This window comes from Nansenia antarctica, assembly GCF_963989245.1.
Source record: "Nansenia antarctica genome assembly, chromosome: 9".
Lineage (NCBI taxonomy): Eukaryota > Metazoa > Chordata > Actinopteri > Argentiniformes > Microstomatidae > Nansenia > Nansenia antarctica.
The window spans coordinates 44,885,643-44,902,615 of NC_137679.1; the positions used below are offsets into that span (position 1 = coordinate 44,885,643).

At 45.6% G+C, this 16,973-nt stretch overlaps 2 protein-coding genes across 2 annotated transcripts; both read right to left on the reverse strand.

The window, feature by feature from the left end:
• Positions 1-994: 994 nt before the first annotated feature.
• LOC308165687 (GTPase IMAP family member 8-like) lies at positions 995-12,871 on the reverse strand. Its single transcript, XM_080539838.1, has 8 exons — positions 12,820-12,871; positions 6,656-7,360; positions 5,222-5,884; positions 5,010-5,117; positions 4,339-4,491; positions 2,880-3,530; positions 2,704-2,772; positions 995-2,450 (listed from the first exon to the last, which is right to left on the reverse strand). Exons 1-8 carry the CDS (start codon positions 12,839-12,841, stop codon positions 2,359-2,361), a joined length of 2,463 nt encoding a protein of 820 aa, XP_080395964.1. The 5' UTR covers positions 12,842-12,871; the 3' UTR covers positions 995-2,358.
• Positions 12,872-14,835: 1,964 nt separating this feature from the next.
• Positions 14,836-16,380, reverse strand: LOC308165689 (UDP-glucuronosyltransferase 2A3-like; the record flags this gene model as incomplete). Its single annotated transcript, XM_080539840.1, has 1 exon — positions 14,836-16,380. Exon 1 carries the CDS (start codon positions 16,306-16,308, stop codon positions 14,836-14,838), a length of 1,473 nt encoding a protein of 490 aa, XP_080395966.1. The 5' UTR covers positions 16,309-16,380.
• Positions 16,381-16,973: the final 593 nt, after the last annotated feature.

Sequence of the window (16,973 nt, forward strand, 5' to 3'; positions counted from 1 at the left end):
TCCCACATATAGCTTGTTGTTCATTTCGGAGGCTTGTTATTTGCCACATGAATTTTGAAAAACAAAACTCAACTTTTCATAACCACGAAGAGTGTCTCTGCGTGTGTGCGTGTAGGGCGGTTGTGGTGCAGTAGGTAGAGCTGCGTCCAATGATCACAAAGTCGGCAGATCGGCGGTTCGAACCCTGGCTGGCCACGTGTCGAGGTATCCTTGGGGAAGACACTAATTCCCAAGGCACGGGCCGGCACCTTGCATGGTAGCTTGCTGCCATTTGTGTGTGAATGAGAGGCCATTGTAAAGCGCTTTGGAATAAGAGGCTATAGTCAGTCCATTTACCATTTAGGGGGGGTGACACCATGTGACAGTGTGACAGGAGGGGCTCTAATGGAGCTCTCAGTGACAGACAGAGAGGAACACAGACAGACAGGAACACAGACAGACAGGTAGGGACAGACAGACAGGAACACAGACCGACAGGTAGGAACAGACAGACAGGAACACAGACAGACAGGAACACAGACAGACAGGAACACAGACAGACAGGTAGGAACAGACAGACAGGAACACAGACAGGATCACAGACAGACAGGTAGGAACAGACAGACAGGAACACAGACCGACAGGTAGGAACAGACAGACAGGAACACAGACAGACAGGTAGGAACACATTTCCATTCAGACAGAACTGAAAACACCACTCTATTCTAACACTGCCCCCCCCCCCTCCTGCAGATGTGTGCCCCCCCTGTGAAGACGGTGGTCTTGAGGAGGTTCAACCCCCCAGGACGACACCTCCGCCCCCCTCACCAGCCCACCTGGGATGAGCTGCTAAGGTGTGGACCCAGGTGCAGAACAGAGGAGACGGGAGGCAAGTTTGTTGAATCAGAAATACATTTCAGTTTTGAGAACAGTAACAAATTAATAAAGCAAACAGTCACGAACATATTTTCAATGAGCAGATTTTAATACAACATTTTTATCAGGATATGGTTAATATTGGTATTGGTACATATGGAAATGATAGACATGGGAATTATACCTAGTACAAAAGTACAATCAGACTAGGTCCAGTACAGTAGCTAGGGTTGTAAACCAAAGTAGAACACAAAGTAGATAACAATTATGAAATAAACAAATTTCATCATAATACATAAACATACACATACAAACAAAAACATAATTTCATACCATATGGGGTAATATAACTAATAATTTGCAATTATGATGAAGATGTATGACAAATGTGCATCAGAAGATGTATGAAAACGGCTACAGTTGCAGTCAAAGCCAGGATGTTAACCGTTTAGCTGTTTCTGTAGACTTTTGACTTTGCTTTTATATACGACATTAAAACATGTCTACTATGCCAATGCTTGGTATCCTTTTGTTCAGAACAACCTCAGCTATATGACCTGACAATTATGTACTTTATCAACATAAATGACCCCAAAACACACAAGAAAACTAAAAACAAACATGCTCCATAAAGCATTTCAAAGGTTTCAAATGTTATCACAGGTTGTATATAATGGTCATATAAAGATCACATTGAGACATCAAGCAATATACAATTATTTACCACAGAAAGCAGGGCTGCACCTAGGCCACCTGCCACTCTTCTAAACAGGTTATGTCACAGTTAGACAGAGTTACACCTAGACCACCTGCCACTCTTCTAAACAGGTTATGTTCACAGTAGACAGAGCTACACCTAGACCACCTGCCACTCTTCTAAACAGGTTATGTTCACAGTTAGACAGAGCTACACCTAGGCCACCTACCACTCTTCTAAACAGGTTATGTTCACAATTAGACAGAGTTACATGACAGGCCTTGGATTCCCAGGGTGTGAGGGCTTCCCAGATAGTGCAAATATAACATGTACAAGATTACATTGAGATAAAATCAACCTATAAATAACTAAAAGCAGGTGTGGCTTTTTGTTGGTTTTTTCTTTTTTTTCTTCCTTTCAGTTATTTTTCTTTCCACTTGGTGGCAGTGTTTGCTAGTAAATCTCTCTTCCAGAAACTATCGCCCAGACTAGAGAGAACATCAATCATTTGCCGTCTGGCAAACTTTTAAAATGGTAAAGATGATTGATATATGATGATATGATCTCGAATTAAAATGATCATATATACGTTTCTACTTGTCATATCAACATCAGATCAATCAATCAATCAATCAACAATTGACAACAATAAATTGTTTAACAATAGAAACCACTTTGAGACTGTTGACCCAAAACAACCTGAGAGGGAAAACTCCCCTGTGTGAAGAAACCTTGAGAGGAACCAGGCTCAGAGAGGGACCCAGGACCAGGAGTCAGCCCCATCCACAGCTCTCAGCAGGAGGGAGTCAGCCAAAGCTCCTCATTCCCTCAGACCTCTGCAGTGACGCCTGTGATCCTACCCCAGAAACATATGAGTCTGCTCTGCTGCCTCCACTCACTGTAACACAACAACAACAACAACAACAACAACAACAGATCAGATTCTGGGAAAGCTTTGCTGGCACACTGGAAGCACAACAGTACATCAGGTATGTATGTGATGGAAGGGAGGTGTCAACTGAGACATCATTCAGATCAAATGTTTGTACGATGTGCAGTTTAGGACAGACCACTGTTGTTGTTAACATTGTTACTGTCTACTATTGATAAACATTATACTTCTAGGAGACAAGTCAGAGAACCACACTCACTGTTCTTCAGGTCATACCCCAACTCTGATGATGATGGGAAACTGATCTCTGCTCTGCTGCCTCCACCCACTGTACAACAACAACAACAACAACAACAACAGATCAGAGGCTTTGGCACACAGGAATCCTTACAGTATATCATGTACTGTATATGTGAGTCAGAGAACCATACTCACTGCTTAGAGGAGGACTCATGCTCCAAGCTCCTCTTGGTGCCAGTGAAGGTTGACTCTCAGGATAAAACACATCTCCACTGTTCACTGCCACCATCTCATCTATCTTCTCCAGCAGCTCTGTGACCTGAGTGCCATCACCCCTGTTCTTATTGTTGAGGACATGATACCTGTTCCCACATTTCTCAACAAGCCACTGGAGGACCTTCCCTTCACTCGCAATGTGCTGCTCAATGGTTGTGTCTCCCAGACTGTCCCCACAGGTGAACAGCACTATAGTGTGACTCCACACTCCCTCACTGAGAAGCTCCAGGTGTGCCTCTGCAGCATTAGCCTCTTGCTCTTTGAATGAAACATCCACCCGTATGACCAGGAGGAGAGTGTGAGGTCCTGGAGGACACAGAGACACACTGCTTACAATCTCCTGTTTAACCAGCTCAGAGGTCATCTCTACAGGGCGACTACTCCACCAGCCTGGAGTGTCGACCACAGTGACCTGCCTCCCTGCTACTTCTCCCTGTCTCTTCACACACTGAGCAGTTGTCCCCAGGTCAAACTCCTCTCTGCCCAGGATGGTGTTTCCTGATGAACTCTTCCCTACAAACATGCACCCCAGCAGCACGATCCTCAGCTCTGAGAGATGGAGGGAGTCACCTGGCAGAGAGAGAGAAACAACACAGTATAATGAGCATCTCCCATTGACATGCTGTATACAGGGTGTGTCTCCATTGAACATCCTTAGAACACCATTGACATTGGTGATTTGGGAGGGCATGCTAACATGCTACAAGCCATAATGGTAGAACTCAGTATTCCAACCACCATCACTGTTACGTCCGTAGAGTGTAGTCCTGTGTGTTCTGTTTGTTTCCTGTGTTTCTCTCAGGTGGTTGTCCTTCCTCCTGCCTATTGCCATGGTGACGGCCTGATTGGGCACACCTGTGCGCAATCCTCAATCAAGGGTGGAGGGAGGATAAAAGCCTGGGAGAGACACTCAGATGGTGCCAGTGGGCCATTCCATAACTTCAGTGTTGTGTGTGCGGTTAAAACTTTAATTCTGTTACTGTGTGTTCAGCTGTAGTATCGTTCTGTGTTTGTGTCTAGTTAGCGCATGCTACCACCATAGAGTGCTACGGTGTGTGGTTTGCTTGGTAGCTTAAGCTCTTGTTTAATTGTTGCATAGCTTTCCAATTTACTTTATCCTTTACTATCATATTATATTCATTCGCTCTTTGTTTTATAGAGTCGTTTTTAGTTAAAGTGTTTCACAGAAACCTGTTTTTGTTATCCTTTTACAATAAATCTTGTCTTATTTATATTCTCCCATCTCCTCTGGTTCTTGTCCCCCCCGGTTTTATTTAATTGTTATCCCCATATCCCTAGACCATATATGGGGTCGTAACAATTACAGTGATCTGATAAGGAAGTTTCCTTCATAACAGTTCAGTAATAATAATCTCACCTATGAATGATCTGTGGATCTCTCTCTGTTTCTTCACCTTCTCCTGCCTCTGTTTTGCTCTCTCTTCTTTGGGTTTTCTCCACACTTCTCTAGTATTTACTGTCTCTCTTTCTGTCTCATAATGGCCTCCTCTGTTTCTTGCCACCATCTCCTCTATTCACCAAGATTCACCGGAGAGAGAGAGAGAGAATGAGTTAGGAAGACAAATATGTGCATGCACACGCACACGCACACGCACACAGCAATCTCCCCATTGAACATTGTTTAGAACACCCTTGTGTCATGTGGATCATATGACACATTCTAGTCTTTTGGTACGCATGTCGGCAACCAATCAAAATGTTCTGACTTTTCTTTTGAAACACGGAACTACGTTTCAACGTTGTTAAGAATCACAACACAAATTCGCTAGCCAAAATACTGCAACGCAATGGATTGGGTGAGAAATCCCCACTGCTACCTAGTTAACTATAACACTACTTTACATTGTTAGCAGGCTCACAAAACAAGCTGTGTTAGTTGACTAGCGATGTGTCGTTGATTTCCAACAACGCGGAAATGTATTCACATTTTTCGAAAGAAAAGTCAGATCGTTACATCAGATCCCGACATGAGTTCCAAAGCATTAGAATGTGTCACATACTGTATGTGAGTCAGAGAACCATACTCACTGCTTATAGGAGGACTCATGCTCCTAGCTCCTCTTGATGACTCAGTCACTGATCCACCCTCAGATACCTTCAGGTCAGACCCCATTTCTGGTCTGCTGCCTCCACTGACTGTAACACAACAACAACAACAACAGATCAGAGGCTTTGCTGGCACACAAGAATCACTACAGTATATCATGTACTGTATATGTGAGTCAGAGAACCATACTCACTGTTCGGAGGCAACATCATGCTCCTAGCTCCTCTTGGTGCCAGTGAAGGTTGACCCCCCACCTGACTCTCAGGATAAAACACATCTCCACTGTTCACTGCCACCATCTCATCTATCTTCTCCAGCAGCTCTGTGACCTGAGTGCCATCGCCACTGTTCTTATTGTTGAGGACATGATACCTGTTCCCACATTTCTCAACAAGCCACTGGAGGACCTTCCCTTCACTCGCAATGTGCTGCTCAATGGTTGTGTCTCCCAGACTGTCCCCACAGGTGAACAGCACTATAGTGTGACTCCACACTCCCTCACTGAGAAGCTCCAGGTGTGCCTCTGTAGCATTTGCCTCTTCCTCTTTGAATGAAACATCCACCTGTATGACCAGGAGGAGAGTGTGAGGTCCTGGAGGACACAGAGACACACTGCTTACAATCTCCTGTTTAACCAGCTCAGAGGTATACGCTACAGGGTAATTACTCCACCAGCCTGGAGTGTCGACCACAGTGACCTGCCTCCCTGCTACTTCTCCCTGTCTCTTCACACACTGAGCAGTTCTCCCCAGGTCAAACTCCTCTCTGCCCAGGATGGTGTTTCCTGATGAACTCTTCCCTGCATACCTGTACCCCAGCAGCACGATCCTCAGCTCTGAGAGAGGGAGGGAGTCACCTGGCAGAGAGAGAGAAACAACACAGTATAATGAGCATCTCCCATTGACATGCTGTATACAGGGTGTGTCTCCATTGAACATCCTTAGAACACCATTGATATTGGTGACTTGGGAGGGCATGCTAACATGCTACAAGCCATAATGGTTGATTGATTGACTGCACATCTATTTCACCTGCATGGGAAGGTGGTACACATTTAAGGTTTAAAATCAACAGTGAATGTGATGCACACAATGGAATACTTCATTATCTCTATATAATCTATATAATCTCTATCTTTACCTCTTTATAATCTGTTAATTTAAAATATGTTTTGAATTATTTTTAAAAAATGTTATAGATAAACAGCAGCCCTGTCACTTGTGTTGGCAGACAGCTGAGAGATGGAGAAATGTAACCCCTCTTAAAATGAGTAGTAAAACCTTATGTTTTGGGTTATTATGATAGGGTAGGACACTTGTGCTAAACTCATGAGGCATTTAGTTACAATCAAAACATCTTTAATTTGATGTAGCGTATTCAAGGACGTGTCTGTACATTGGTGCTAGAGATCCTGCCTTATTCAGACAGCACACAACTTCTACACAAGAAAATGAAGTGATTGGCCATGTCATCAATCATTCACCATCTTAGCACAAGCCCATTGGTCAGCAGCCAAACTGACCAATGGGAGCGGTTCTATGTCACAGAGAACTCAGTATTCCAGCCACCATCACAGTGATCTGATATGGAAGTTTCCTTCATAACAGTTCAGTAATAATAATCTCACCTATGAATGATCTGTGGATCTCTCTCTGTTTCTTCACCTTCTCCTGCCTCTGTTTTGCTCTCTCTTCTTTGGGTTTTCTCCACACTTCTATCTTCCTCACTATCGCTCTGTCTATCTCATAATGGCCTCCTCTGTTTCCTGCCACCATCTCCTCTATCTTCTCCAGCAGCTCTGTGACCTGAGTGCCGTCACCCCTGTTCTTATTGTTGAGGACATGATACCTGTTCCCACATTTCTCAACAAGCCACTGGAGGGCCTTCCCTTCACTCTCAATGTGCTGCTCAATGGTTGTGTCTCCCAGACAGTCTCCACCGGTGAACAGCACTATAGTGTGACTCCACACTCCCTCACTGAGAAGTCTCAGGTGTTCCTCTACTGAACTTCTCATTTCCTCAGTGAATGAAACAGCCATTGGTATGACCAGGAGGAGAGTGTGAGGTCCTGGAGGACACAGAGACACACTGCTTACAATCTCCTGTTTAACCAGCTCAGGAGTCAGCTCTACAGGGACATTCATCAACCAGCCTGGAGTGTCGACCACAGTGACCTGCCTCCCTGCTACTTCTCCCTGTCTCTTCACACACTGAGCAGTTCTCCCCAGGTCAAACTCCTCTCTGCCCAGGATGGTGTTTCCTGATGAACTCTTCCCTGCTCCTCTGTCCCCCAGCAGCACGATCCTCAGCTCTGAGAGATGGAGGGAGTCACCTGGCAGAGAGAGAGAGAGAGAAATAATGAATTTCAAGAAATAAGTAATTTTATTCTCCCCAGCTCACAACAAAGGTGTGTGTGTGTGTGTGTGTGTGTGTGCGTTCATATCTAAAATTGTGTTTGTGTACCTGACTGAACACCCATAACCACATAATGATGGTTAAATCTCTTGAAATGGACTATCTATCTATCTATCTATATACCGTATTTTCCGGACTATAAGTCGCACTGGACTATAAGTCACATTTATTGAGAAATGTATTTCACAAAATCCAAGACCAAGAAGCAAGAACAGACATTTCATCTGGAAAAGCAAGTTATTCAACTACACAATAGCACACAGAACAACAGGCTGAATAGAAGTCCGGTATGTTAACGTAACACATTAACAGTTATTCAGCAACACAATAGCATAAAGAACATACCTGGGAGGCTGAATAGGCTAAATGAACATAACAAGCCAGCGAGTCCAACAAGCAAGTTACCAGTAAGCAAGTTCACCAAGCTACCGTTTGCTTAGCTTCAACAAGCTAATGTTTCATTTCCTCAGTGGTATAGGAGCAGCATATAGTTGTCACAAGCCCAGAGCGCCCTCTGTCGGCTGTAGACGGTAATGTTTACTCCTTGGTTCATGTCAGTCAGTATGAAATTATATATATATTGATATATAAGTCGCAGGACCAGCCAAACTATGAAGAAAAGTGCGACTTATAGTCCGGAAAATACGGTACATGGACATGCTTATCTATCTATATACATGGACATGCTTATCTATCTATATACATGGACATGCTTATCTATCTATATACATGGACATGCTTATCTATCTATATACATGGACATGCTTATCTATCTATATACATGGACATGCTTATCTATCTATACACATGGACATGCTTATCTATCTATACACATGGACATGCTTATCTATCTATATACATGGACATGCTTATCTATCTATACACATGGACATGCTTATCTATCTATATACATGGACATGCTTATCTATCTATATACATGGACATGCTTATCTATCTATACACATGGACATGCTTATCTATCTATACACATGGACATGCTTATCTATCTATATACATGGACATGCTTATCTATCTATATACATGGACATGCTTATCTATCTATATACATGGATATGCTTATCTATCTATATACATGGACATGCTTATCTATCTATATACATGGACATGCTTATCTATCTATACACATGAACATGCTTATCTATCTATATACATGGACATGCTTATCTATCTATATACATGGACATGCTTATCTATCTATATACATGGACATGCTTATCTATCTATACACATTTAATTGACATTTCACACATAACAGGTTTTCTATCTTTGTCATGAACAGAAAAACACGTATGAAGCCAAAGTGTATTAACTAGTATCACTGTAGTCATATACTACATAGGGTTGTCAATGTCATGGTAGTATATTTTTACTCGAACACACACAAACACATGCATGGTATAATATGGTATGGGCCTGTTCTACTGAAAATGGGGGTTTTATGACAGCCATAATTATGCTCAGGACACTGCCTCAGGAAATGACTGTACTTATATGGTCATCTGAGGAATGACTTCCTGTGAATCTGCCCTAGCCTTTGACCTGGAATAACATTAGCCCAGAGTGACATCATATGTGGGTACCCCTCTTTCACACCTGGGGCATCTCTACAGTAAATGTGATAGGCTATTATTTGAAACTGTATTTACATATTATTGCATACCAAAAGGTATAAAGGTGGGAACAGATGAAACCAACGGTCTCTCTGATTCCAGCACCTCTCTCAGCTTGACCACGCAGCTTGACCACGCAGCTCCTCTCTCTCTCTCTCTCTCTCTCTCTCTCTCTCTCTCTCTCTCTCTCTCTCTCTCTCTCTCTCTCTCTCTCTCTCTCTCTCTCTCTCTCTCTCTCTCTCTCTCTCTCTCTCTCTCCTCTATCAGACCAGAATCCAGCTTTGATATCTGTATACGTTTGTACTTTAAATAAATAGTCTTGAACTCAGAATTGTTCTTTGATTCATAACCAACAAGAGAAATTAACTACATTAAGGTAACCGTGCTACCACACCACCGCCATTCTTGCATTTTCCCCTGTTTTATTGTTGGTGACTTGCTCCATAATTTTCAGTCACTTGAAGCCATAACCAGATGTTGAATCTCAGCTTTCTTTTCATGCCACATTCGTGTCTCAACTCCCAATCATGAGAGAGAAAAGGCCGGTTACAGTTGGAGCACTGAACACTGATGTGGAGGAATCTACTCTGAGGTTCAATCTGTTTCATATCGCATTCCACTCAAATGAAGAAGGTATTTTCTGTCTGACGTTAAGCAAATCACATAGCTGGCTAGCTGTATTCACAGTTCAGCTAATCAGTTTGTCAGCTTGATTTTAGCTAAACTGTGAGGCAAGACAGCCCATTAGCTAGTCAGTGAGTTTACTGTTGCTACTGTAGGAGCTAGCAACTCCATCTCAAACTGAAAGCTCTATCCACCTCATCATTTAAGGCATGGAAAGTATATTTACATCATGAGTTTGCTTTTAAAACAAAGTGAAATGGAGAGAAAACATGTTGAATGAATGAATGAATGAATGAATGAATGGTCTTTATTGTCATTGATATAGTACAGGTACCAAACAACGAAATTTGGGTGGGGGGGCTCCCCTGGTACTAGGAAAGAAAAAAAAAAAATAAAAGGGAAAGGAGCTGGTTTACATAAATAAAGGCTATGTACACTATCCACTATACTATACTGTACAAATAACACACTGTGCTGTACTCTATGCTATGCTATACCTATTCTAACATTTCCTATTCACTGCAACCTTGTGTACCCTAGGGTTGTCATATTGCACATAGTGTTATTGCACATTCATTTAAAGTGTCGCAGTTTGCAGGCTTGAAATGTACACATTTGTGCCTCAGCACTACACCTGATTTTCAATCCAGCAGCTGCCATCAATCCGTCCAGACTGTCCAGGGCCCAGAACCTAGGTCTTTGCTGTAGAAGCTGAGCTTCAGTCTGTTTGTCCTTGCGAACATGGTCCTGTACCGCCTGTTCGAGGGCAGCCGAGCAAAGTGTTCGTACCCAAGGTGGGATGGGTCTCTGGAGATCTTGGAGGCCTTCCTGAGGCAGCGTGTGTTGTACAGCTCTTCCAGAGAGGGGAGGGGGGCGCCGGTGATCTTCTGGGCCGTTCTCACGACTCTCTGTAGCGCATTCCTCTCTGCGGCTGTGCAGCTGGAGAACCAGTTGCAGATGCAGTAGGTGAGGATGCTCTCCACTGCGCAGCGGTAGAAGGCCACCAGCATCTCCTGTCTGATGTGGTCTTTCCTGAGGACTCTCAGTCCTCGACGGAGGGAGCGTGGAGAGAGTTGTGCCTTCTTGATGATGGCTGCTGTGTTGTTCTTCCAGGACAGGTCATCCTGTATGTGCACCCCCAGGAATCGGAGGGTTGAGACTCTCTCCACGCTCCCTCCGTCGATGAGCAGGGGCTGGACCTCAGATTTTTTCCTCCTGAAGTCCACGATGATTTCCTGGGTCTTTGACTGGTTCAGCAGCAGGTTGTTAACCTTGCAAAGCTTGCTCAGCTGCTCTACCTCATCCCTGTACGCCGCCTCGTCCCCCCCCGAGATGCAGCCCACCACGGTGGTGTCGTCTGCAAACTTTACGATGGAGTTGCTGGGGTGGACGGGGGTGAAGTCGTAGGTGTAGAGGTTGTAGAGGATGGGGCTTAGCACGCAGCCCTGGGGGGACCCAGTGCTGAGTCTGAGGGCTGTGGAGGTGTGGGAGCCCACCCGCACCCTCTGGGGGCGGTCGGACAGGAAGTCCTTGATCCATGCACATATAGAGTGTGATAGTCCCAGGTCTAGTAGTTTGGTCACTAGCCTGTCTGGAAGGATGGTGTTGAAGGCAGAGCTGAAGTCCACAAAGAGCAGTCTCGCGTAGCTGTTTCCCCTCTCCAGGTGGGATAGAGTGGAGTGCAGAGTCGTCGCGATGGCGTCCTCTGTGGACCTGTGGGCTCTGTAGGCGAACTGGTATGGATCCAGGTTGGGCGGGAGGCTTGTGACTATGTGGGCCCGGACTAGTTTCTCGAAGCACTTCATGATGATTGGTGTGAGTGCCACCGGGCGGTAGTCGTTTAGGCAGCTCACGTGCTTTTCTTCGGGACTGGGATGATAGTTAAGGTTTTCAGGCAGGGTGGGATGGTGGCCTGGGACAGGGACTGGTTGAAGATGTTGGTGAAAACCCCGGCCAGCTGGTCGGCGCAGTCCCTCAGCACCCGTCCCAGGACGCCATCCGGCCCTGAGGCTTTCCTGGGGTCCACCGCCTTCAGCACGCGTCTCACTTCATGCTCTGTGAGGGTGAGGCTGCTGAGAGCTGGAGAGAGTGGTGTTTGTGTTGTGGTTACCTCCGTTCGCCCCTCGTCGAACCGGGCGTAGAAGGAGTTCAGCTTTTCCGCGAGCAGGGGGTCGTCCTCTGCGGCTGTGAGCCTGTTGGCTCTGAAGTTTGTCATGTGCTGAACCCCCTGCCACACCCGCCTGGAGTCGTTGCTCAGGAAGCATTCCTCAATCTTCTCTCTGTGGTCTGCCTTGGCCTCCCGGATGCCGCGCTTTAGGTTAGCCCTGGTGGTGCTGTACAGCAGTGTGCCCCTCCCTGCGAAGGCGAAGGCGTTGTCCCTCTCCTTGATCAGTTTTTGGACCTTCCCAGTCATCCATGGCTTCGTGTTGGGGTAGACCCGGACCCGTTTGTCCACGGTGGCTGAGTTGGTGCAGTTCACTATGTGGTTCAGAACCGACGACGTGAACTGTTCCAGGTTCTCGTGCTCATATTCCTGCCATGAGGTGTCATTCAGGCAGATCTGCAGTGGAGCGGACCCTGCTGGCCAGGTTCTGACAGTCTTAGTGGTGATGGGAGCACTTTTCCTCATGGGAGTGTAGGCTGGGATCAGGAGGATTGACACTAGTGACACTAGGATTGACACTAGGATTGATGTTGTTCTAGTGAAATCTTTAACAAATCTGTTTTAAGAGAGAGACAGTGCAGTTTCTCAGAGACAGAAATAAACTCACCCTTGAGTGATCTGAGGGTCTCTCTCTGTTCCTGCACCTTCTTCAGTCTCTGTTTCGCTCTCTCTTCCACTGCCCTCCTTTCATCTTCTCCAGTATCTCTCTCTCTATCTCATAATGGCCTCCTCTGTTTCCTGCCACCATCTCCTCTATCTTCTCCAGCAGCTCTGTTACCTGAGTGCCATCACCCCTGTGCTGGTTAACTTAATGTATTTAGCATTATTAAATGATGGTTACACAATTCAATTCATGTTAATTAATTCTCAAAAACCTACATGGTTTTGATTGGTACCAAATTGGTCCAGGTTTATGATTGGTACCAAAGTGGTTCAGTTTTGACATTAACAGTTTACCTGGACGGCCCGCTGTGGCCATTGTTGTAACCTGGAGACACTGGTGTGCAGTGGAACGCTGATAAGGCTGCTGGCAGGTAGGGTTGGACAGGTAGGGTTGGGCTGGAGCACTGGACAGGTAGGGTTGGGCGGGGGGATGAGGCCAGGTAATGACTGATAACGTTGCTCCAGTTGACTTTGGCCTTCACGTCACAGAGTTAGGACGAGTTAGGGCGAGCGAACACAAGACTCCAAACCCGGTCTGGGGGAAAACAAAGAGACAAGTTATGAGACATTTAGACCGGCTGTAAATCGTAGGTCAAGACTGGTTGTTTAAATCAAAAGCAAAGAAGTATGAATGAAGACATATCCTCTAGTCAGAATGCATCTCTCTCAGGTGAGGCACAGGCCTCAACAACAACAACCCTAACCCTATCACCACCACCACCACCAACAACAACAACAACAACAACAACAACCCTAACCCTATCACCACCACCACCACCAACAACAACAACAACAACAACAACTCTAACCCTATCACCACCACCACCACCAACAACAACAACACCAACAACAACAACCCTAACCCTATCACCATCAATAACAACAGCAAAAGGGACAACAATTGAGCAAGACAAGCAACAGAAAGATATGTTCAAACTGTTCATACCTTCTCTCTCAGCTGCAGGACGAACGGAGGGAACGGATCAAATAAAGAAGGAGTGATGTGATACTTTAATAGTGATCTGGACTTTGTAGCTCCAGTAAAACTACCCAGGCAGTAAACTTCTGGAGTGAGGCCCAACCAACCCCATAGCCTTAGGCAGCTCTGAGTTACACATTAACAGAGTTGTGATTGAAGGATGATTCTACAGACAGACAGGCCCACGCAAACTAATGACTGTTTTTTTGATTGATTGAAAACTTTATTAGAAGATTTGCAGAAGTAGGTACATGAAAGTACATAATATTACATACAAGGTCAACTAACAGGATAAAAACCCAAGAAAGCCACTGGCTTATTTCAATTGGGTTCCTTGTTACCCAGTTTATATTGATGTGTGATGAAGTTAGCCTGTGGTTCTTTGACCTTGATAGCAGCTAGGCTAAATGTGTGTCCAGTCTGCTAGGAATACAAGCTAACCTGTTTATTTGACACTTTATGCCAAATAATCTTCTTGGCTCGAGATCTATGTTACTACGGGTGCGTTCGTAAATTCACTCTCAGAGCGCCGGAGCGCACACTGGGTTCAATGTCATAAAGAGATCAAGTCATTTGATTGGACAAGAGGCAGTCACGTGGACGCCCCTGCGCTCTCAGAGTTTATTTACGAACGCGGCCTCGCTCTCAGAGCTCCATCTACCGCCATTAAAACTTCTGGTGACTCTTTTCACCGTTTTCGAGGCTTCAATATAAAAGCGCGAGTCTTCCAGTAGGGGGCAGCAGATACCTGTGCCTGTCATAGCTGGCTGTGGTGAGCTCAACAGCCATGGTTACTGACACGTGAATCTGTCCTGATGTTGAGGCAACAACATAGGGCCTGGGCTATTAACAACATCTGTAATGAAATCACCACGTCTCTCTCTGTTTAGATCGCTCTTTTATTAAAGCAACGCTGTAAAATAGTTTCATTTTTTTAGTTGAAGATCGAATGGTCAGTTCATCTCCCTCCTTTTTATTGGGTTTATAGGGTGGTGTGTATTTGTGACTTATGGTGTGTGTGTGTGTGTGTGTGTGTGTGTGTGTGTGTGTGTGTGTGTGTCTGTGTGTGTCTGTGTGTGTGTGTGTGTGTGTGTGTGTGTGTGTGTGTGTTTGAAACATGTCTGCTGTAAAATAAGCTGCATGAACACCACACAGTTTTATAAATGTAGTTTAGTGATCAGATGATGTTTCACATCAAGGAGAGGAGGAGAACCTTCCATACAAGATTATGTGACTTTCATATTAAACGATTTCACCATAAAACACCTCAAGTTTAAATGGAATCTGAGGGAGTGTTGGGGAATATGAAGGTCTAGGTGTGTGTTCGTGTTCTACTGGTGTTTAATCTTCTTTCTAGAACACACCCTGCAGCATAAGAGTCTGATAACAGCGACAGTAGTCATCAGGAGAAGCAGCGCCACAGTTAATAAGAACACCACCACGTCTACAGAGTGGTAGGAGTACCACGGCATCTTGTAGGACTCTGTGCGCAGGTGAGCAGCACCCCTGTGTCTCATGACGAACTCGATCCAGAAGAGGGCGCTGTCTAGTGGTTTCATCGGTGTGTCCCTGTGTAGCCTGGAGAGCCTCTGCATGTTCAGCCGGTAGGACGGCTCCTGTAGCACTTCCTGTGAGGCCTGGAGGAAGACGTCTCTGTTCAAGGTGAAGATATCCACGGTCTTCGCCGCTCCTCGCACCCTCATCTTGGAAAGGTTGTCAGGTTGATCAAAGATCAGGGGGAGGCCTAGGATTGGTACACCGTGGTACAAGGCCTCTTGAAGTCCGTTAGTTCCTCCGTGAGCTACAAACAGCCTGGTCTTGGGATGTCCTAACAGGTCGTTCTGAGGCATCCAGTCCACTAGTAAGGTGTTGTTGCCCAGGGTAACAGGCCTGTCTCCCTTGTACCTCCAGATGACCTTCTGAGGCAGTTGGGCAAAAGCGGCGGCGATGTCGTCAGCTAGATCGTGAGGAAGCTCCCCGACTAAAGTCCCCAACGACATGACGATGACCCCATGTTCTCCTGAGCTCTGGACGAACTGCTCCAGGTCTTGGGGAAGAGGCTTGGCAGGTTTGCATTGGAACCCTCCCATGTAGACGACGTTGGGCATGGTGGGGCGAGGGAACTCAAACACAAAGTCAACTCTCATCAGCCAGAGGTCTGCTGCTTGAACCAGGGGGAAGTAGTCAACCTCAGGACCAAAGTAATGATGACTCAAAGCGTTGTAATGTGGACTTATATAAAACACATATTGGGCTAACATCATGGTATAAATCAGTACATTAAGAACCCTCTCCTTGAAGCTCATGACGTCAGTGAGCTCTAACCCCATCATAGGGATGTAGGAGAGAGGAGAGGGAGCGATGGCAAGATGAGCTTCACCGCCCAAGGTCCATCTCACGTTATAAACAAGCGGTAGACTGAGGTAGTGGGCCAGCATTTCCCCTCCCGGCATGGCCGGGTCGGTCAGAACCAGATCATACTTGGCGTCCTCTAGAGATCGCATCAGGTCCTTGTTGTCGAACATGTGTCTGACCAAGTTGCACACTTGCTTAACCATGACCACAGTCTTATCCAGCACCTCCATTTCCAGCCTGAAGCGATCCCAGGCAGACCGTCCCTCCCGCTGGATCTGCAAGAGGCTCGACACAAACTCTTGGACAAAGTCCTCGCCAAACGCGCCTGTGGTGTCGATGGTGATCGTACTGTAGTGAGGGGAGGTTTCCTTGATGTACCAGCTGTCTGACGGGCGCACGACTGAAACGCTGTGTCCCCTTGAGTGCAGCGCCTCGACGATGACTTTCATGTTGATCCAGTGGCTACCGTCCACCGGGAACACAAGGACCTTCCCTCCGTGGACAGCAGCCGCAGAGAGGACCAGGAGGGCGGTCAAGACTAGCTGAAGATGAGGCATCTTGTGTCCGCTCAGAGCATCTGAGAGAGGATCATAATTACATTATCATATCAAACGTTAATTATGTCATAACAAAGAAGCTAGACGGCAACTGACTAAATATAGTTGTCGTCATGTTTGGTAATGAAAAATTAAATCTGAAATGTCACCAAATACAGAGAAGACATTTTTCTATACAGTAAGGCCCAATCCCAATACACTCCTTGCCCCAACAATTTAGCCCTACCCCTCAGTTTTGTACGTTCATGCGTAGGGTGTCCCGATTCTTGTTGGTGTAGAGGGGTAGGGTGAAGTGGTAGGGCTACTTGGCCCTCCAAACAGGTTTTTCAGAGGCACACTCAAACTCAAATGTGTGTATTATCTTAGTTTTATGTAATTTCAATGTATTATAGACAGTTATAGTTTCTTTATAACTAGCATAACAAAGCTAACTAGCTAACATTACAACATTGTTTTAAGGCTGATTTGTGCAGGACAGTCCCACATTTTAACATTTACACGTCGCATTTATGTCGCATTTCCCCCCCATTGATGGCATATGACGTCCGAAATGTATT